Raw genomic sequence first — 21246 nt, 5'->3', positions numbered from 1 at the left:
TCTCCATCCTTCATTTTTATGATCAACCAACTGAAATCCTTTAAAGGAAGTATAGTAAGTGAAAGAAAGGAAGTTTTGGATTAGAGAAATTGAACCTGTTTCTTTTAAATGACCACATACTTCTAGAACTCAGTGAAGGGGTTAACACAGGGAGGGTGATTTTTCCCAGGGAATGTGGAGCTGATGGGATGTTTCTGTAGTCCCAGCTGTCATGGCATCTCGTCTGGTCATTTGGTTCCTGATCCGATACCTTGATAGTTCTGGGTGTAAGTCAGGATCCTAGTGAGTCAAGGCTCAGCATCAGCTCCACACCTCTGTGTTCTCTGTAGCTGTGTCTCATCCGTGTTCTCTGTAAGATTTCTTTCATTAAAAATGTATTCATAAAAATGTAATTATGTATATGAGTTTTATGTATACGGTGCTGTCTGTATGTTTGTCTGCAGGCCAGAGGGGGGCATTGGATCTTATACGGATGGTTGTGAGCCACCATGTGGTTGCTGGGAATTGAACTCAGGACCTCTGGAAGAACAGCCAGTGATCTTAATCACCGAGCCATCTTTCCAGCCCCCAAGATCTATTTCTTTTTATATGAATATTTTATCCGCATGTACGTAAGCACACCATGTGTTTGTAAAGTACTCATGAAGGCTAGAAGATGGTGTTGGACCTTCTAGAACTGCAATTACAGAAAGTCAGATCATTGCTGGGACTAGAATCTGTGTCCTCTGCAAAAGGTAACTTTGGAGCCTGTCCTGGAACTCATTCTGTAGACCAGGCTGGTCTGGAACTTATAGGGATCCCTGCCTCTGCCTCCTGAGTGCTGGGATTAAAGCTGTGTGCCACCACCACCTGGCAAAGTGCTCTCAACTATTGAGCCATCCCCCAGTCCTTATAAATTGTCTTTCAAGTAGACAGAGCAGTAGCTTACACACAATAGGTACGCAAGAACGTTTTCTGCTTAGTTTTCTATTTTTGTTTTAGGCAAGACATTACTATTATGTTGGATCCGTCTTGACCAATTTTCTTGTTTTAATAATAAAGTAATTTCTTCAATCTATCTTAGTCAATTTTCTTGTTTTAATAATAAAGCAATTTCGCCGGGCGTTGGTGGCGCACGCCTTTAATCCCAGCACTTGGGAGGCAGAAGTAGGCAGATCTCTGTGAGTTTGAGGCTAGCCTGGTCTACAAGAGCTAGTTCCAGGACAGCCTCCAAAGCCACAGAGAAACCCTGTCTCGAAAAACCAAAAAAATAAAAAATAAATAATAATAAAGCAATTTCTTCATTTTTCTGCTCTTCTTGACTAGTGAAGGCCAGTCCAGTGACTGAAATGTATGCCCCTCATTACTTCCTGAAGTGCTCTCCAGGTTAGGTATGGTTTAAAACAAAAGCACAACATAAGGAGATTAGGGATGACACCTGAGAATTCCCCCAATTTCCCCTGGAGGCTGTGGGTTGCCGTTTTCAGGTCTCTACAAGGTACTGAATCCATTTGTCAGTCCCTGGAGGCTGACATTCTTAGATGCTAACTCATACATGTCTTTTGTTTTCCCTCCTCCCACACGGAGACCTGCCCAGCCTATGGCGTTCCCGCTATTACTTTGTGCATGGCTCTTTAGTACTCCGTATTTGGAGGCCTAGATGATTTACACAAGAGCTTCACCTACCCCAGTGTTTTCTGCTTGGTATGTAGTGTGGCATAGCGTATACAGAGCGTTGTATCACAATGTGCGTATGTTCAACAGATGTTCAAACCTTTCCTGTCTCAATTCCTCACTGTAAGCCGCAGACTTCTTTAGCTCCTTTACACCCTTTGGAAAGGCTGCAGGAAGTTTCAATAAAAACATCCCAGATAGGCAGTTTGTCGTCTTTGGACTCAGAGTGTGTGAGCGCCCAGCATGCCGCGTGGAAACCGAAGCTGCTCTTCCCGGGTGGCCCCTCCGGCCAGCCGGGCCCCTCAGATGAGGGCTGCTCAGCCTCCAGCAACAGCCGCACCCAGGCACCCAGGCAGCCAGGCCTGATGGCCCAGATGGCAACCACTGCAGCTGGTGTGGCTGTGGGCTCTGCAGTGGGTCACACCCTGGGTCACACCGTCACTGGGGGCTTCGGTGGAGGAGGCAGTGCCGAGCCTGCAAGACCTGACATCACTTACCAGGAGCCCCAGGGAACCCAGCTTCTGGACCAGCAGACTCGAGGGCCATGCTCTCTTGAGGTCAAACAGTTTCTGGAATGTGCCCAGAACCAGAGTGACGTCAAGCTCTGTGAGGGCTTCAATGAGGTGTTGCAACAGTGCAGAATTGCAAATGGTTTAATCTAATCAAGAAGTTCAAACTGGCCGGGCAGTGGTGGCGCCTTTAATCCCAGCACTCAGGAGGCAGAGGAAGGCGGATCTCTGTGAGCTCGAGGCTGGGCTGGACCGACAGCCCCCGAAACAATACAGAGAAACCCTGTCTTGTAAAACCAAAAAAAAAAAAAAAAAAAAAAAAAATTAGTTCAAACTGAAGAAATTGAAATGGACTCTGCCTAATTTATAGTGCAAGTGTGGACGCTGAGTAAAGAAACCTTATTTCTAATAGCTCCATTACTTCAGAATAGCCATGAAAGAGTCCTAACTATACAGTTATTCACTCAACTTGTAGTGTTGGAGACGGTCAAGTGATGGCATCCCTGAACCAACTGTATTGTTTTTTGTGAGTTAATGAAAATAAAATTGTTTGATTCTGAAAAAAAGTCCCAGATAGACAGGAGGTATATTTTCCCAGGGCAGCTGTATTTTAAGGAATCCCTTTAAGACTGGCAAGGGAAGGCAGTAAGCTGGAGATCGGGAGGGCTGATGATCAAGCTGGAGGTTGCTGGCAATCCCTTTCCTTCCTCAGAGCAGAGTTCTGCTCTAGTCTAGCCACCCACTTACTGGACGAGACCCATCCACTCAGGCTACTGGCTGAAATTAAACGTCACCCAGACGACTTCCAGAAACATCTAGAATGAAGTTGGACTATGAAGGCCTCTGGCAGGTTAGGCTGCTCTGTGATGTTCCTCTTACCCTTTACTGCTGCCTTTGGTTTTTGGTGCTGGGGACTTAGCGACAGGCTAGTTAACGCATGCTCAACAGCCTTGCTGCTCTCCTTTTGATGCTGGTGACCAGCGTAGTTCCAGACAGGGCTGCTGCTGGATTTGGCTCTGTTGCTCTAATACAGAGGGGAGGGGGCGGGGTTTCGAAGGTCTCAAACCCTTCCAGAGCGTGAGTCTCAAATTGTGCCTGACTTCCAATTGTCCTTTACCCAGTTGGAATTTTTACTATGTGGAAGGGTTATGGTGGAGGGGACTGGTTCAGTCAGACTCTTTTTTTTTTCTTTTAAATTTTTAATTGTTTATGTGCACTGGTGTTTTGCCACGGAGCTAGAGTTACAGACAGTTAGTTGTGAGCTGCCATGTGGGGCTAGGAATGGAACCCAGGACCTCTAGAAGATCAGCCAGTGCTCTTAACCACTGAGCCATCTCTCCAGTCCCAGACTCTTTCTTGAAACCCAGTCTGACAATTCAGGAAGAATGACAACGTAAAGATGGGGCAGGAGAGTGGGACTCATTGCTCCCCGGCTGAAACTTCATCCTTTCATTTTACTATTGACATTTTATTTCCCCCTTTCTTGGCTTTCCTGAACTCAGTTGCAGGCTCTGGAAAGGGTGCCACCTATCTTTTCAGACTAATCTCAAACACGAAGTCTTCAGGAAACGGGAGGAGGCCAAGCAGGAAGGTGTATTAGGAAATCTTTATAATTCCTTGACAATTATATTGATGGTTGTGTGTGTCAGTGTGTGCATGTGTGTATGTATGTACTTGTGTGTGGGGTCAGAGGACAACTTGTGGGGGACTGTTCTCTTCTTCCACCCTCTGAATCCTGGGAACGGAACTCAGGACATCAGTTGTGGCAAACAAATGTATTTCTTCCTGATTCACTTCACTGGCCCACCTTTGACAATGTCAGACATGCATATGTTTTGGTTATTTTTCTTATCCTCATTACCTCTCCAATCACCCCCCCCACTCCTTGTGAACTTTTTTTTTCCTAATAGGTCTCCCTTCCCTTTTTATTTTTGGGACAGGGTCTCCCCATGCAGCCTGGCTGTCCTTGAACTCACTGTGTGGACCAGGCTGGCCTCACAGAGACCCACCTGCCTCTGACCCCAGCGCTGGAACTAAAGGCTTGTGACACCGTACCCGACCTCGATCTTATTCTCACATCTCTTCTTTTTTACTTTTGTCACCCGTTGGAGTTTAATAAGGGTTGCTTGCATGAGTTTGTGTGTGCGTTGGGGGTGTGTATTGGGTGTTACTTAATGGAGCATGGGCAATGTATCAGTGCCCATTGGAAAAAAAAATGACTCCTCCTTCTCCAGTAACCATTAACTGCCCGCAGTGCTTCAGGGAGAAGAGCTGCATTTCTCTAGTAGAAGAATTAAGCAAGTACATTTAGATACTATTGGGTAAGCCACACTTCAAGGAAAAAGGAGTGACCTACCTAAGGTTGATCATGAAAATGGGAAGCTCCTAACTCCTTGAGCTGGGCAACTTCCAATCAGATTAGAAGCAGCCAAATTATCTGCAAACCTTACACTCTGACACCAATAAAAATCACTGCTATTTTAAAACCATGCCCAAGGCAGAGATGCACAATGAAGGGGCAACCCTTTTAAGATTAAACAGAAATTTAAAAAGCATATACATAAACATTGATTTTAAATGCTTTAAAATGTTTATTCATTGGTAGAATTTTATGATCACATTTTGCCATGTGACTCGTATGACTGAGTAAGAGTGCAAACCACTTAAAAAAAAACCTATGCAATATGCCAGTGGGAAAATAAAGCTATAAACTGGCCCATGGTGGTGCACACCTTTAATCCCAGCACTCAGGAAGCAGAGGCAGGAGATCTCTGAGTTCAAGGCCAGCTTGGTCTACAGAGTGAGTTCCAGGACAGGTTCCAAGCTACACAGAGAAACCCTGTCTCAAAAAAAAAAAAGACAAACAAAAACAAAACAACATCAACAACAATAAAAACCCAATCCTTACCTCTCCAACCCCCCAAAAACAAAACAAACCAGGCTGGTATCAAACTCACAGAGATCTGCCTGCCTCTGCCTCCTGAGTGCTGGGATTAAAGACATGCAACACCACCGCCCGGCACATGGTTTATTCTTAATATTTTACAACTGGAAAAGGTATTTTGCAACATAAATATCCTGCTTTCATTTCAGTCAGTACATTTATGTTGAAGAGTAGTAGCCTATCCTGCTTTCATCTCAGTCAGTACATTTATGTTGAAGAGTAGTAGCCGTCAGTACATTTATGTTGAAGAGTAGTAGCCGTCAGTACATTTATGTTGAAGAGTAGTAGCCGTCAGTACATTTATGTTGAAGAGTAGTAGCCGTCAGTACATTTATGTTGAAGAGTAGTAGCCTGTAGCAGTTTCTTGCTTCCGTTTGGTGTCTGTCCTAGCTATTTGTAAATACTGTATGCTCAGCTATCTACCAGATGTCACTCTCCTGTCCTGGGACAGAAGTAGGCAAGCTAGTATCCCTACCTCCCTGCTTCCTCTACCTTGCACTTGGGGACCCCTTCTTCCCAGATCTCTTGGGTATCTTCATTTTCCATTCCAGGTCCAAATGATATACTGGAAATGACACATAAGTTCTCTAGGAGTAAGGTTGCAGTTGCCATTACAGTTGTCATATAGAAGAGGAAAACAAAGGCATGGCATGTTTGAACTTGGTAGGGTATACATAAATCAACCAATAATTAGATATGGGCTCTGACAAGTTAAGTTTTATAGGAAAACCAAGGCACTATATTTGAAATCATGGTTACACTAGTCAATATAGAAGCATTCTCACCATACTTAAAACTATTTTTATTTCTAAAACTCTGGAGGTGATGGGATTTCAGAAATTATTTGAACGAGGAGGGCAGGGAAAACCTAGGATGTACACCCAGTAGTTAGGTGTGGGTACAAAGCAGAGTAAGACAAGTGGACATTTAGTAAAACGTGTGGCCAAAATTCAACTATCTAAATCTAAAAAATTCTTTTTCAATGCTTTTGGTTGCAGAAATCGAGTAAATTAATAAGAGTTACTATGTATCCATGATACAGCCTTTTAACACATTTCATATAATTTAATCTTTATACAGGTTCCCAGGAAACTAGGAGAAAATCGTGGTATGTCCTCAAAACGACACATCTTTCCGTGGTGGACAGGATGGACTAGACGGTAAAGGAACTTGATGCCATGGCTGAGTTCCCTTTCCAACCGGGGAATCCACCGTGTGAAGAGACACCTGGTTACCCTCTGGCTCCCTTTGACCCCTTTTCGAACTCACAACAAAATACAATGTATCAACTGCCAATTTGCAGTCTGAGTTCGAGGGACTCTAGCCATAGAAAAGCACCGGCTGATTAGAGTAGTGCCTGTTCAGAGTAGGGTACCGCTGGAATCACTCCACAGGAGGTCTGCAAACCTGGGGGGCGGGGATGACCTGAGGGTGATAACTCAAACTTGTAAACCCCGCACTTGCGAGGCCGAGGCCCGATTACCCAAAACCCAGAGCAAAAACCAATCTAGCGGCTAATCCTTTTTTAAAAACTTTTTAAACTTTTTAAAAACAAAAGTTATTTCAATTTTCTCAAACCCAGACTTTTATTAATCTTATTTTAATGAATCACGGCAGTTTATCCTGTTACTCAGGTCGTGTATTACAATACGATCATTCGTGGGCTGTTTCTGATTTTACAAAACCTCAAGCCAAGAAACGGATCAGTATTGCTAGCAAATGATTTCAGAAGCAACGCCGCTTTTTCCTGCGATCCGTTGGCTTCGGCGCAGCTAGGTGCTCCCACGACCCGGTTTCCACCCTAGAGTGAAATCCAGGCTGGCTCTCGGGACCAGCAAGCAGAGCTGGGGAGCTTTAGGCCAGGCCTGGGGGGGTGAGGTGACCGCGCGCCCGGGGCTGGCCTCGTTTACATTTGAATTTCCCTGAACGGTCAGCAGCGGGAGGCGGCGCGGACCCGCCCCGGAAACCTCTGGCTCTTTCCCGCCACTCGCAGGCCCGGCCCTTCCAGGGGCCCCTAGGGGGCCCCCGCGACAGTCGGCGGACGCTGGGCTCCAGGCGGAGGAACGAGCAGTTCGGGGGCGCCCGCCCCTCCCCACCACGCCCCAAGCCGGAGCGCGAGGCCGACGGTTGCCCGAGGCTCAGATTTTGAATTTCCAGGCCGGGCTCCCCCCCGCTCCCCACCCCGCCTCCACCCCGCCCTCCGAGCCGCAGGGGCGCGCCGCCCGCTCGCCATTGGCCGGCGGCGGTCACGTGGCCGAGGGCGCTCCGCCATGTTGCGGAGCGCGGCCCGTGCCACCTCCGCCCCCCGCGCCTCGCCTCCCGCCCGCCCGTCGCCGCCCTCCTCCCTGGCCCGCCCGCCGCTCGCAGCAGCTCGAGGAGGAGAGGAAACAAAGTGCAGCGGGCGGGAGACTCGCGTCCGCGGCGCGCACCCTCTCGGCCCCCGGGCTGCCCCGGCCTCTTCCCGCGCGCTTGGGCGAGCGTGCGTGTGCACTCACAAAAGGGCGCCTGGCCGGCGGCCGCTCTCCCCGCCGCCCTCCCGCTTCGCCGATCTTTGTGCGGTAGCCGCCGCCGCCGCCGCCGTCCCGGGTTTGTACCTTGCATCCCGCCGCCCGCCATGGCCACCGCGACCCCCGTGCAGCCGCGGGCGGGCAGCCGCGCCAGCGCCCCCGCCACGCCGCTCAGCCCCACGCGCCTGTCGCGGCTGCAGGAGAAGGAGGAGCTGCGCGAGCTCAACGACCGCCTGGCCGTCTACATCGACAAGGTGCGCAGCCTGGAGACGGAGAACAGCGCGCTGCAGCTGCAGGTGACCGAGCGCGAGGAGGTGCGCGGCCGGGAGCTCACCGGCCTCAAGGCGCTCTACGAGACCGAGCTGGCCGACGCGCGCCGCGCCCTCGACGACACGGCCCGGGAGCGCGCCAAGCTCCAGATCGAGCTGGGCAAGTTCAAGGCCGAGCACGACCAGCTGCTGCTCAAGTGAGTACGGGCTGGATCGGCACCGCTCCCGGGGTCGGGGACGGCGCAGGCCGGGTGGGTGGGCGCCTGGTCCTTCCGTAGGGGACAGTGTCTTGAAAGCAGAGGGGGTAGGTAGTGATTTGGAGCTCAACGGGGGGGTCTCTCGGAGGGTACTCGAGCTGTAGAGACGGTGGGGATCGTGGCTATCATTTCTAGGTGTCTGGGTCAAATGTGTGGTCCGGGACTTGACCTCGGACCCCAGATTCCCCCATCTGCAGGCCCCGGGTGCGGGGAGCTGGTGCCACTGCGCGCGCTCGAGTGCGCGCCCCGGTTTCCGGCGGGTGGGAGACAAAGCATCTGGTGGGTTTGCTGGGCCGGGGCGGCTGGGCCCCGTGGACTCGCCAATCGCCAGAAGAATGAATGAGTTCTAGGCGGGCGGAGGAAGGGGAGGGACCGGCCCCGAGCGTCCGCGGCTCCCGGGGGTGGGCCTTGCTTTGGCGCGCTCAGTCTCGGCCCTGTGACATTTTGCCAGCCATCTGCGCCTGCCTTCCCCGCGCGGGAAGGGCGGGGACTGAGCTGCACGCCTTCGGCCTAGGGCTAGCTGGGTTTCCTAGCTGGAGAGTTTGCTTTGCAGTCGGATGTCCTCTGGTGGCGCCCCGGGTTCTCGTGGGCCCTGAGCACCAGATTTCCTTAAACTGGGCTTTCGTAGGCCACGACCGTCAGTCAAGCCTTTGGGTCGCTTCAGTCCTATAAAATAGTCTTTTTCCTAGAGACTGTGCTGCGGACCCACAACCCGCATATGTGCGGTGTGTTGTGCAGCCAGCAGGCCACGGAAGATGTGTTTGAGTGAGGGAGAGCCTGTAATCCTAATGGGAATTGAGTTTTCAGACCGGGGTACATCTTTGTTGTCCTTTCCATGGGCTTCTGATGGGTAAAATGTATAACTCAGTTGTGTGCAACAAGTGCTGATGTCACGCTTTACATTTATTTAGAGATCTGTAAAATTCAGTCTGGAATTCATGGTCTTTTTTGGGGGGGTTGTCTGATTCAGATTTTGACCGATTGCCCTGAGATAGCTTTCTGTACTCTGAATCTCATTTCCCCGATTGCTTTTTTCTTTGGGAATGTATATATTACCTTATCAGATATATTAAAATGGATTGTAAAAGCGTATGTGGTAGCAATAAAACGATAGGTTGGTTTAGAATGAACATTTGCTTGTTTGCCATACAAAATGTTCCTGTTCTCCAGGCTGGCTCTTGGGGTCAAGTAATACTTACATGGTAACCAGGATTCGCAGGCATGCCCATCTATAGCATGTCTTCACTGCCTCTGCCTCATTATTTATTTTAAGCGGATGGGTGTTTTGCCTCCATGTGTGTCTGCACCACGTGTATTCCTGGTGCCCGTAGTGGCCAGAAGAGGGCGTCGATCCTCTGGAACTAGAGTTACTACTGACCACGTGGGTGCTGGGAATGGAATCTGGGTCCACCCGAAGAGCATCCATAGTGCTTCTAACCGCTGAGTCATCTTTCCAGCCCTGTTTGCTGTTTGAGACAAGAGCCTCACTGTAGCATTGCTGGCCTGGAGTTCTCTGTAGACCAGGCTGGTCTCCGGATTACAGAGATCCACCTGCCTCTGCCTCCTAACTGGGACCAAAGGTATTCGCTACTATGTTCAGAGTTCTACTGTCCCTCCTTTTTCCCTCTCCCTCTTCTTTGAGATGGATTTTTCAGATGCTGAAACTGGTCTTCATCTCCTGAACTTAAGCAGCTGTCCCTCCTTACCCTTCCCTGTGTCTGCCCTCAAAGCCATAACCTTTTATTTCTGTTTTTTGGATTTAACAACACTTGGGATCATCTTTTAAATAACTACTCATTCACTGATACTGTTTTCTCTGCATCTTCCTTTTTTTTAAAGACAGGACCTCAACTACATAGGCTCGGCTTGCCTCTGAGTTCTTAATGCTGGGATTAAAGGTGCACCTCACCTGCCAATTTTTTTCTTAGTGTATTTTTTCTCAGATTTTGTATGTCCCTGCTTGTAAATCTTGGTGATTATAGGGCTGGAGAGATGGCCCAGTGGTTAAGAGCACTGACTGCTCTTTCAGAGGACTTGGGTTCAATTCCTGGCACCCACTTGGCAGGGCACACCTGTCCGTTACTCCAGTTCCAGGGGATTGCATACCCTCACATAGACATACATTCAAACAAAACACCAGTGGGCATTAAAGAAAAATCTTTGGGGTTAGTATGTGTATCACTAAAAATAAAAATCAGGGCCAGCCCGTGTCTTGTACCCATTCTCAATTTCAGAGATGTTAAAATGTTAGGTGGATCAAACATCTGGTATGTATCAGTTACTATTTTGTGTGAAGTCACAGATTAAAAAAATAAAAAATACACAATGTCCTAATTTTAGAATACAGTGGGGGAGACTACACAGCAGACAAACAAAAATTGTCTTGTGTGGTCTGAGGCTTGATAATCTTTCTGGAGGATATCATTGGAGGTTTGCTACACAGCAGTAATACTGCCACCTGGCGGACAGTAGTTGTAAATGTTATGGATTAGTCACATGTTGGCTTCCGCAGAATTAAAAAGTGAAAAGAATGTAGGATTATTTATGTGCTTTAGAACAAATGGTGTAATTTAGGTGATAACCAGTGAAAGGAGGATAAAGTTGAACAGCAAAAGAATAGTACAGTCAAGGCATGCCTATTTTTTTGTTTGTTTGTTTGTTTTTCTCTGTATTGTCTTGGAGGCTGTCCTGGAACTCACTCTGTAGACCAGGCTGGCCTCGAACTCACAGAGATCCGCCTGCCTCTGCCTCCCAAGTGCTGGGATTAAAGGTGTGCGCCACCAATGCCCGGCAAGGCATGCCTATTCTTTTGAGGTGTCAAGTAGCATCTCAGGTTAATGTTTTTCTAGGTTTGTGCCACAGTATATATACTTGAAGTGTCAGGATTAAGTGTATTTTTAACGTCACAATTTTCTCAACATGCCAGTATTAGTTTCCTTTCATTTGAACTCTGTCCTGTCTTGTATGGTTTTGTTCTTAAGTTTATTACCTTCATATCTTGGGGACCTTTGAAGACATTTAATCACAATATCTGTAATACAAATCTACATTTTTTTCCGATTGTTTTTTCCCTGAGACAGGGTTTCTCTGTATAGACCAGGCTGGCCTAGAACTCAGAGACCCACCTGCCTCTGCCTTCCAAGTGCTGGGATTGAAGTGCTGCGACACCACCGCCTGGTACAAATCTACATTCTTACCTTGAACTCTGCTGTTTGTTTAAGATAAGGTATCACTCTCTATCCCTGCATGAGCTGGGGCTCGGAGAGCCTGTCTCTGCCTCCCAAGTGCTGGGATTCAAGGTGTGCATTACTACATCTTGCTTGGGAGCTCAGTGTTTTTTAAGATGTCTTGGTGGCTGATATGTTGGAGTTTATGATCCAGTTTCCTGGATCATATATTTTCCTTTGGTTTCATTAATCATTTGGAGACCACCTTTTAAGTAACTTATGCAGGAAGGGTGCCAGGGAATTGTCTGTGTGTCTGAGAGTAACTCTCATTTGATGGGTAGTTGGACAAGACTATTTTAACGTTTTGAGTGCATAGAAAGTGTCATTTTCCTAGCATTCATTGCTGCTGGTGTTTGCTGCTATTATTTCTTGTTGGCCCCTTGTCCTAGTGTGCTCTCTACTGTTGGGATAAGACAGGGACCAAAAGCAACTAGGAGGGGAGAGCGCTTATTTCACCTTGCACGTTACAGTCCATCCTGGAGTGAGGTTAGGGAACAGGAATCAAACCGACGCATGGAGCACTGCTTGCTGGTCTGCTTTCATGGCTTGTCAGAATGCTTGCCCTCTTGACCAGGGTGGCACGCGTCCAGTGAGCAGGGTCCTCCCACATCGGTCAGAAATGAAAATGCCCTCAATTGAGATTTCCTCTTTCTTCTCTGATGTAAGCTTGTGTCAAGTTGACATAAAGTGAGCCAGCACACTGCCTTCTCCTCCCCATTCTTAGAAAACTTGGAAATTTTGTTGCAGTTTCTGAAATTGCCAGCTTAGTAAGTGTCAGATAGTCTCTCATGTGACCCTGCTGTTCAGTGTTAAGTTCTTTCAGTTGAAAGGCTTGATTTTCTTTCCGTCTTCTCCTTCTCCTTCTCCTCCTTCTCCTCCTTCTTTTGGTTTTTTGAGACAGGGTTTCTCTGTATTGTTTTAGAGGCTGTCCTGGAACTCTGTAGACCAGGCTGACCTCGAATTCACAGAGATCCATTTACCTCTGCCTCCCTAGTGCTGGGATTAAAGGTGTGCGCCACCAGCACCCGGTGATTTCCTTATGGTTTAGTTCCTATGGTATTGAGCTTTGGGAAACCCGTGTTGCCACAGCCCTTTCCGTACTCTGTTCTCTGTTCTCTCTTGCCCCCCTCCACTCCCTGTTGAGGAATTGACTGTAGCTAGGAGCTGGCACAGCAGATAGGCCCCTCTTCCTTTTCTTCTTTACCGGGAAATTACCTTAAGTCTTTTCCAGCTTGATAACGACATGGATTTTATTATTTTATTTTTTGAGATAGGATCTCACTATAACCTTGGCTGGCCTGGAACTGGCTGTGTAGAACAGTCTGGCTGGCCTTGAATTTACATGGATCTGCCTGCCCCTGCTTCCCAAATGCTGGGACCAAAGGGTTGCACCATCGCCCATCCTATTTATTATTAGCGCTTGTGGATGGGGATTGTGGGTGCGAGTAGGGCTAGTGTGTGGAGGTCAGAGGCTAATTCTGAGGGTCCTGTTTCCCCTGGGTTCTGAAGGTTGCCAGACTTGCTAACAATCTTATCATCTGAGCCATCCCACCAGCCCAATAACCAGTTTTCCTTTTGTGATAGGGCCTCACTGTGTCACCTTGGCTAACCTGGAACTCTGTGTAGAAGAGGCTGGGATTAAAGGCTTGGGGTGCCACCATGCCCAGTATATTACTGTTTTTATTGGTGTCCTGGGAGAGGGATAATGATAGTAGAGTGACCCACCAATTTTTTAAAAGATTTATTTATTTATTAATTAATGTATACAGTATTCTGCCTGCGTGTATTCCTGCATGCCATAAGAGGACGCTAGATCTCATTACAGATGGTTGTGAGCCACCATGTGGTTGCTGGGAATTGAACTCAGGACCTCTGGAAGAGCAGCCAGTTCTCTTAACCTCTGAGCCATCTCTCAAGCCCCACCCATCAATTTTTAAATAAGTTACTTTCCAACAATAAAGGAAGTGTAATTTGGAAGTTGAAAAAGGAAGGCTTGTTTTATTGTTGGTGTTGAGTCCACTTGACTCCTGAAGTTGTTTAAAAATAACCTGCATTTTTATTTTGAGCCATTGTTTATGGATTAATTACCATTTAGACAGACATTAAGGAAGCAGTTGCCCTGGAGTTTAAAAAAAAATCACCTTTTGGTTCCTTAATATGTGACGTTCCTTAGACAAGAATTCATGGGTCCAGTGTTGTGGGCACCTGTGGTGACTGCGTTTGGAAGGCTGAGCCTGGAAGGGTTCAAGTGTGAAGTCAGTGAGAGTAACTGACAGACCTTACCTCAAGTCTCCTAAATGAAAAAAACAAACAACGTCCTCACCAAACCAAATCTAATCCTAGAAACATTCCTGGAAATTCCCAGGTCTTCAGGCTAGTCTAGGTTCCAAGACAAAGTTACTTGAATTCAGTACAATTTAGACAGGTCTTTAACACATGGATTTTGATGGCTAAACCTTTCAAACTGATGTGAAAGTCGAGGGAACATATCCTAAGTAATTAGACTGTCCAAACCCTTCCTTCCTTTGCTTGCAAAGGAAGACTGAGAGGAAGGTACCTGTTGGGATTATTTGTGTAATTAGGAGATAAAACTAGGCTGTCTTTTGGTGTACTCAGTTTCAAGGAAGTGCACATGGAGTGAAGGATACGGAACAATAAAAGTCTGTTGCCGAGTCCTGTTCCTCTTTGAAGTCACTGGCTTGGTGTGCTCTTTCATTTATCTAGATATTACCTCTGAGCCTGAGGTACAGGTCTGCCAAGCACACACGGTGAGAATGAGCCTCAGTCATTAGCTGGTGACAGGCGCCTAAGAGGGTATAACCTCATTATTTCTAGGCTCCAAATGGCTCCCAAGCAGTGTTACCCCGCTCTCAGTATTCTGTATGATAAAGAGATTACACTTTGACTATCATACTTGGGTACTTAAAAATGTTTTGAGGGTTGACAAGAGGGCTCAGCAAATAAAGGGTCTTGCTCAAGTCTGATGACCTTAGTTCAGTCCTGGAACCCACGGTTGAAGGAGAGGACCAACTCTTGTTTTTGCGGGGGAGGTTGTTCGAGGCAGGGTTTCTCTGTATTGTTTTTGGAGGCTGTTCTGCAATTGACTCTGTAGATCAGGCTGGCCTTGAACTCACAGAGATCCGACTGCCTCTGCCTCCCAAGTGCTGGGATTAAAGGTGTGCTCCCATCGACCGGCTCAAGGATCAACTCTTGAGAGCTGTCTTCTGGCCTCCACACATGGCACACAAGCATCTTTGAGCATACACACATGCACTAATGAAATTAAAAACTATACAAAAGGGGCTCTCTTTCTGCCCTTTCTCTGAGGAGGCAGGTCTCTCTGTTTCTCCCCCTTTCCCCAATAAACTTTCTACATTAAAAAAGAAACTAAACAAAATGAATGAAAAAACAGAACACAGATCAACACCAAATAGAACATTGAAACTACCCGTCTGTCCCCTAGAATTAAGAGTTCTGAGAGTCTGATATGGGTTTAGGCTGAGAGGCAGGAGGTCCACTTGAGTTTGAGAAAGGACTGCTTTTGAGAATTTGTGCCAGGAAAACAAACCATGGCCAGAGAGATGGCTCAGCAGGTAAAGGCGAGGACTTCCTGAGTTTGCTCCCCAGAGCCCATGGTAGAGAGAACAGATTCAAAGCTGTCCTGACTTTACCCCTGCCCCATCCCCCACCCCAATAAAGCATGTAAAAGAAGGAGGAAATGTTAAAGTTCTGAAGAATTGTGTGTAATATAGGCAAGTAATGTTTTCTTAACACTTTTTTGGTGCATTTTTACTTGGCAGTGTGTTCAGTGCTGAATAGGCATATTTTACAGCTATGCAGGATAACCTGTACTGGCCCTCTTGTTAGCTGTGACCAAAGAAAGAAACTTTGCACTGACTGAAGCCAGCCAATTTCTCAGAGGCCAGAGAGTGCCATGAACTTCCAGGAGCCTTCTGGCAAACAATATCAGGTTACTGGTTAAAGGTTGCCTAATTTGCTGGTTAAGTATTAGCCACTGGGTAAAGACATGGCGGTTTTACCAATATTTGGTCCTGTGGCAGTAACTAAGTTTCTGAAAAGTTGATTCTGATTTTTGGCATGTTTATGTTCATGGTGCTAACAGAGAGCCAAAACTTCCTGTCTACACTAGAATCAAAGTTGAATTTATGTCATTTGTGCTCAGGCCTTGGTCATAAGGCTTCCTCAGCTAACCTGCTTGCTTGGTCTTTTAAAAAATGTTTACTTGCTTTCACTTCATTTGGATCTGTTGGTATAGATAGAATCAGGGAACTTTTGCTGCTAGATGGAGCACCTGCTCTCATCAGCTGGTCCTGGAGATAGCAGACAGCCTGGGGGCTTTGCGTCTCCTGTGATAACTGGACAAAAGGCAGACGCTCACTTCCCTTCTGTTCTGTTCTGGTGGGCCCATAGAAGCTTTACAGACGCCGTGCTGTAAGCTCTGAGATAGCCCTGCTGATGTCAGGAAATGAGGCTCTGAGGTTGTTTTGTCTGGGGTTACGGAGATGAATGGATGGTGGAGATGCGGTGTCTAACAGCCTGCTGGGTTTTTACACGCCGTCTCATTTCATCGCAGTAGTGCTGATCTGTATGACTTTGCCGGCTTCCTGACAGGAAGCAGTCTCTCAGAGCACTGACGTTTGGACTAGAAATCTTACAGGACAGCTGGCTTTCAGGGCCCAAAGGGTGCTGCTTTTGGCCATGGTACTAACGTTGTGGTTTCCATGGTGCTGGTAGTGTTCAAGGACGTAGTTTTGGATTTGTCAGGGGGGCACAGTGATCTAACGGGCTGTTTGAAATCCTGAGGGTGTCATTTGCTAAGCAGGGGAAGCTGGGCCTGCAGAGGTAGCTTAGTGGTTAGGATGGCGATTGCAGACCCAGCTCCCTAGTACACTTCTGGTGGCTCGCCGGCCTGTAACTCCAGCTCCAGGAAATCCGACACCTGGGTTCATTAGGCACTCTCTCACTTCTGGGCTCATACAGACACATACATAGTTAAAAAGGAATCTTACAGAGATCTTAAATTAAAAATACTTTTAGGTGTATGGGTGCTTATGCACAACATGCATGTCTGTTGCCAGAAGAGGGTGTTGGGTCTCTAGGGCCTTGAGATATAAATTTCTGTGAGCTGCTGTGTTGGTGTTGGGAGCCCTGATCTTCTAGAAGAACAGCCATTACTCTATTCCCAGATAAAATAATTTTTTTGTTCTTAGGAAATGGGTGAAAGTAAATTAGTAAGGTTTCTTTTCTCTTTCCTACAAAACTGTCTTCCTGCTTTACTAGATGCCTTAATAATTCAAAAGAAATTAATACCAGTCTAAATCTTTAATCCCACGACAGAAATGTGCTTCCATTTCGTATTCAGCACACACTGGAAAAGATCTTAGTGCTGAGTCTTTGCAGCAGGTGGTGGGAACAGAGTAGAGCCCTGTCCCCATTATCATGTTGCTTACAGGTCTAGAGTGGGAGCCAGAAGGCCAGCATTCCAGTATTGTGATGCAGTACACTCCAGGCAAGCAGTAAACGCTCTGACAGCAGCAGCCACCTGGTGCTCTAGAGAGCACAGCAGCCACGTAGGAGTCTGGGGAGGAGGTGATGTCTAAGGAAGAGTTCATTCTCAATAAAAAAGGTTAGGATGCAGTTGCCCTGAGTACCAGAAATTCATGTAACTAGAGGTGGATAAGTGGAAGGTTGAGGAGGATTGCATCTTTGTCCCGAGGACCTCTCAGAAGAGTGACATGGGTCTGGCTGTGTTACCTTGATAAAAAGACTAGGAAACTTGGACCCGAGGTTGTCAGGAAAGAGAGAAGGTGGATCTAAGAGATTGTGGGGGACATAGGTTTAGGAAGGAGTCTGGGGTGGCCAATCTGCTGCAGTTTAGAGTTCTCTGAGGTGCTGGAGGTGAGGTGGAAGGTGGGAAAGACTGAGTAGAGATGATCTGTAATCAAAGAGAAAAGAGTTGTCACTGAACAAGACTTCGGGGGAGGTTTGGATAAGGACTAAAAGTATCTGTTGTCTTTGCCTGAGAGATGGTTTTTATTGTGGGGAGAGCCTGGTGTCGGGGCAGTGCACTGGAGCAAAGCCACCAGCTGCATTCAGGGCGGTGAGAGGACATGGGTTAAGCCCAAGAGTGTTGGCCTTCAAGTTTACTGTGGTGGGGCTTGAGCCAGAGCCCTGCACATGGTGGGGCAGCTGGACTAGTGCTGTGTGGGAAGTCTGCATGTATGTTTATTATATGATGTGTGTGGTACCCACCTGCCCCACCCCACCCCATCCCACCTCCACCCCACAGGGTTTCTCTGTGTAGCTTTGGAGGCTGTCCCAGAACTCGCTCTGTAGACCAGGCTGGTCTTGCACTCACAGAGATCCGCCCGCCTCTGCCTCCTGAGCCCTGGGATTAAGGGCTTGTGTGGGTGCTCTTGTCTGCAGATACCAAAGAGAAAGACTTGAGATGTCCCGCTCTATCTGTTCCTTATTCCTTTTGAGGCACTGGGATTAAGGGCTTGTGTGGGTGCTCTTGTCTGCAGATACCAAAGAGAAAGACTTGAGATGTCCCGCTCTATCTGTTCCTTATTCCTTTTGAGGCACTGGGATTAAGGGCTTGTGTGGGTGCTCTTGTCTGCAGATACCAAAGAGAAAGACTTGAGATGTCCCGCTCTATCTGTTCCTTATTCCTTTTGAGGCACTCTTTGACTGAACCTGGAGCTAGCCTGGTGGTTAGCAAGCTTGGTGACCCGCCCCCTGTCTGCCCCTCCCCCACAGTGCTGAGATTACAGGTGTGTGCAGCTGTTTGCTGGAATCTGAACTCTGCACACCAAGCAATCTTACCCACTGAGCTATCTCTCTACCCAACCCTCAGGAAACATTCCATTTTATTTTTATTTAGTGTATGAATGTTTTGTCTGCATGTGTGTCTGTGTACTACATATGTGCCTGGTGCCTTCAGAGGCCACAAGAGGGTGTTGTCCCTAGGTTATAGATGGTTGTGAGCTGCCGTGAGTGTGTATGTGTGTGTGTGTGCATGCGCACGCTGGTATTGAACCCGTGTCCTTTTGAAGTGGGCAGCAAGCACACTTGAGCAAACTGGGACTTGTTCTACATCAGTAAGGTTCTTCCCTTGGTGGACTGGCTCCTTACAATGTGTCTCCCACAGCTTGTCTGTTTATGCCATGCATACCTGACTTGGTGTCTCCTAACATGGAAGCGCCTCTGAAACCTCCCTCTACCAGGATCCTCACTGCACGGTCGCTCCGTTTCTGTTTTCCTTTGGGCGTCTTTCACCTTTAACAGGTCCCACTCACTCAGTGTTGGTTTGGTTGGGGAAGACTTCCTGGCTTCTCATTCAGACTGTGATGTGTGCCTCGAAAACAAGCCACCTGACCGTCTGGAGTGGGCACGCCTGTATGTGAGTGTAATTTAAGATGACCTCCATTTTCTAATCTGGTCTTTACATCCACATGTGAATTGCATTATTGACTGGGTGTTATGTAGTGACATTGAACTCCCATTCTGCTTTCTCAGCGTACCCCCATAATCTTAGATTTTGTAGGTCCTCGTAGATCTTTGCAAATGCTTCTGTGATGGTAGCTCATGTGACTGGTAGATAGAGAAATGATTTTATATATTAGTACATAGTTGACTCTCTACACCAACAGGATTCAAACTGAAAATACACAAAAATTGCATCTATATTAAACATGTAAGGATTCTTACCCTTACTCACCAAATATAGTAGATCAGTGGTTCTTAGCTTTCCTAATGCTGTGATCCACTTCCTCATGTTATGGTGACCCCAACCATAAAATTACTTCGCTTCTACTTCATAACCATACTTTTGCTACTGTTATGAGTCAGAATGTAAATACCTGTGTTTTCCAGTGGTCTTAGGAGACCACAAAGGGGTCACAACCCACAGGTTGAGAACCGCTCTAGTAGAATGTTTCATGGCATTCATGTTGTCTTAAGTGTTGGAGGTAATCTAGAGATGACTTAAAGTGTAGAGGGTAGTTGTAGATTATGTGTAGTGTGTGTATATATAAGCATACTCCCTTAGAAGGGAGTCACTGGCTTTGGTTATTTGTGTAAGGGGGTCCTGGACTGACACTGAGGAGGGAAATGTTCTGTGGCTCAGCTCCGGTCTCACTTCGTCTTTTCCTAATTCTAATTTGATTTGTTGGAATTGGCTTGCTTCTTACTGGGTTCTGCACATTTGTCAGTGGACAGCTTATTCTACCGTCAGTGACTGGCAGCTCAGTGTGTGTAGCGAGTTGTACTCCGTGTGCCAGAGGAGACCTTGCTGTTGGGTATTTGTGTATTATACTTACTTTAATTGCAGGGAAGTTCATTAGGTTTCCTCATGAGATATGTTGTGTGTGGACCTATGTCCCTTTCCCCTGCACAGTATTGAAGATTATCAGCAACATTGGAGTAAACTTACGATATCATGAAACTTGAGCCTATTATGAGATAAGATTATTTGGTTTTAGGGAAGCAGATTTATTTGCTTTGGGAACCTGGTCTTTCTAGTTGGTCTTGAACTTGGAGCAATCCTCCTGCTTCGGCCTCCTGAGTACAGGATTATTGGCCTGACTGGGAGTGAGGATTATTGTAGGCATAAATGTATTTCTTAAAAAGTCTGGACTGTAGATAATAGAGGCATGTAGATTCTCAGCTCTGATTATGAATAAATCCCTAGGACATTATTGGTTATGTGAGTGAATACACCAGTGTCAGTGGAGTGCAGCTGCCTCCAACAGCTGTTCAAGAGCCGTGTGGTGAATTACAACAGAACAGCAAGAAGGCGAGGCCAGGTCGACTTGGTTTCCAGCCGTTTAAACAGGCTTTTTTTGTGCTGCTGGGCATGGTGGTGTGCACTTTTAGTCCCAGTACTGGGGGAGGGGGAGGACACAGGCAGTCGATCTCTGAGTTCAAGGCCAGCCTGGTCTACAAAGAGAGTTCCAGGACAGCCAGGGCTACACATAGAAACCCTTCAAAACAACAATGAAAAAATTCTTGTCTTGTGATGATTAGAAATAATAGAGTGTGTAGAATGATTTGGATTATGGCTACAAGTTGAAAGTTATGTTTCCCTTTTATCCAGAATTGTTGAGTAGAGTAAGAACAGTCCTATGATGTTTTTCTCATTTAGCAAACATTTTTGAACACATTTTTTTGACCTTGTCCATATTTGTGCATATATATAGTATTATATAGTATTTATATAGTATTATAAAACTATACATTGAGTACATAGGAATTATTATTACACCTTTTTCTTAGATATAGCTATTCTGCCAATCCAGACATCTATAATTTAGGTCTTCATTGTTCATTCTTTTGTTGTTGGTTTTGGGATTTTCAGTGTGTAGCTGGAGCAGGTCCTGGACTTGCTTTGTACAGTAGCCTTCTCAGTTTGTTGATTGCTGGGGTGTTGGGATTACATGCCCCCACCCCACACTTGAGATAAAGTCATACTAGCTTAAGCTGGTCTTAGACATGCCACCCTCCTCCTTCCTTAGTCTCTTGAATATTAATGGTGTGTGTTGCATGCGTGTGCATGCATGTGGAAGCCGGGGGCTAACCTCCAGTGTCTTAACTCAGGGTACCACTGGGATCTGAGGCTTGCCAAGTAGGCTAGGCTAGCTGACTAGTGAACCCCAAGGATCTTGACCCCAGCACTGGGATTAGAAATAACTCATTAGCCCCTTTTACACATATCTTTTTGTATGTGAAAAATCAAATAAAGACAAAAGTCCTTGAAAACAAAAGTCGTGACACTTGTGTAAAAGAAGGACCCCAATTCAAGCATTTTTCTAGGTCTTGGCTTAAAGGTGAATATAGACTTCGCCTACAGCTATACTGA

At 46.8% G+C, this 21246-nt stretch overlaps 1 protein-coding gene and 1 pseudogene across 1 annotated transcript in view; both read left to right on the top strand.

The window, feature by feature from the left end:
• Positions 1-1896: 1896 nt before the first annotated feature.
• On the top strand, positions 1897-2728 carry LOC101844372 (annotated as a pseudogene).
• A 4707-nt stretch (positions 2729-7435) lies between these two features.
• The window catches only part of Lmnb1 (lamin B1), a 38891-nt gene continuing 25080 nt past the window's right edge, over positions 7436-21246 (top strand). The window contains exon 1 of the mRNA XM_040741798.1: positions 7436-8079. Coding sequence (XP_040597732.1) covers positions 7721-8079 — 359 coding nt within the window. The 5' untranslated portion in view covers positions 7436-7720. The remainder of the gene's footprint in view (positions 8080-21246) is intronic.

Source organism: Mesocricetus auratus, unplaced genomic scaffold (genome assembly GCF_017639785.1).
Source record: "Mesocricetus auratus isolate SY011 unplaced genomic scaffold, BCM_Maur_2.0 Super-Scaffold_6730, whole genome shotgun sequence".
In the NCBI taxonomy this organism is placed as follows: Eukaryota; Metazoa; Chordata; class Mammalia; order Rodentia; family Cricetidae; genus Mesocricetus; species Mesocricetus auratus.
Note: the sequence above shows the minus strand (reverse complement) of the source record. Positions and strands in the feature narration are given on the sequence as shown.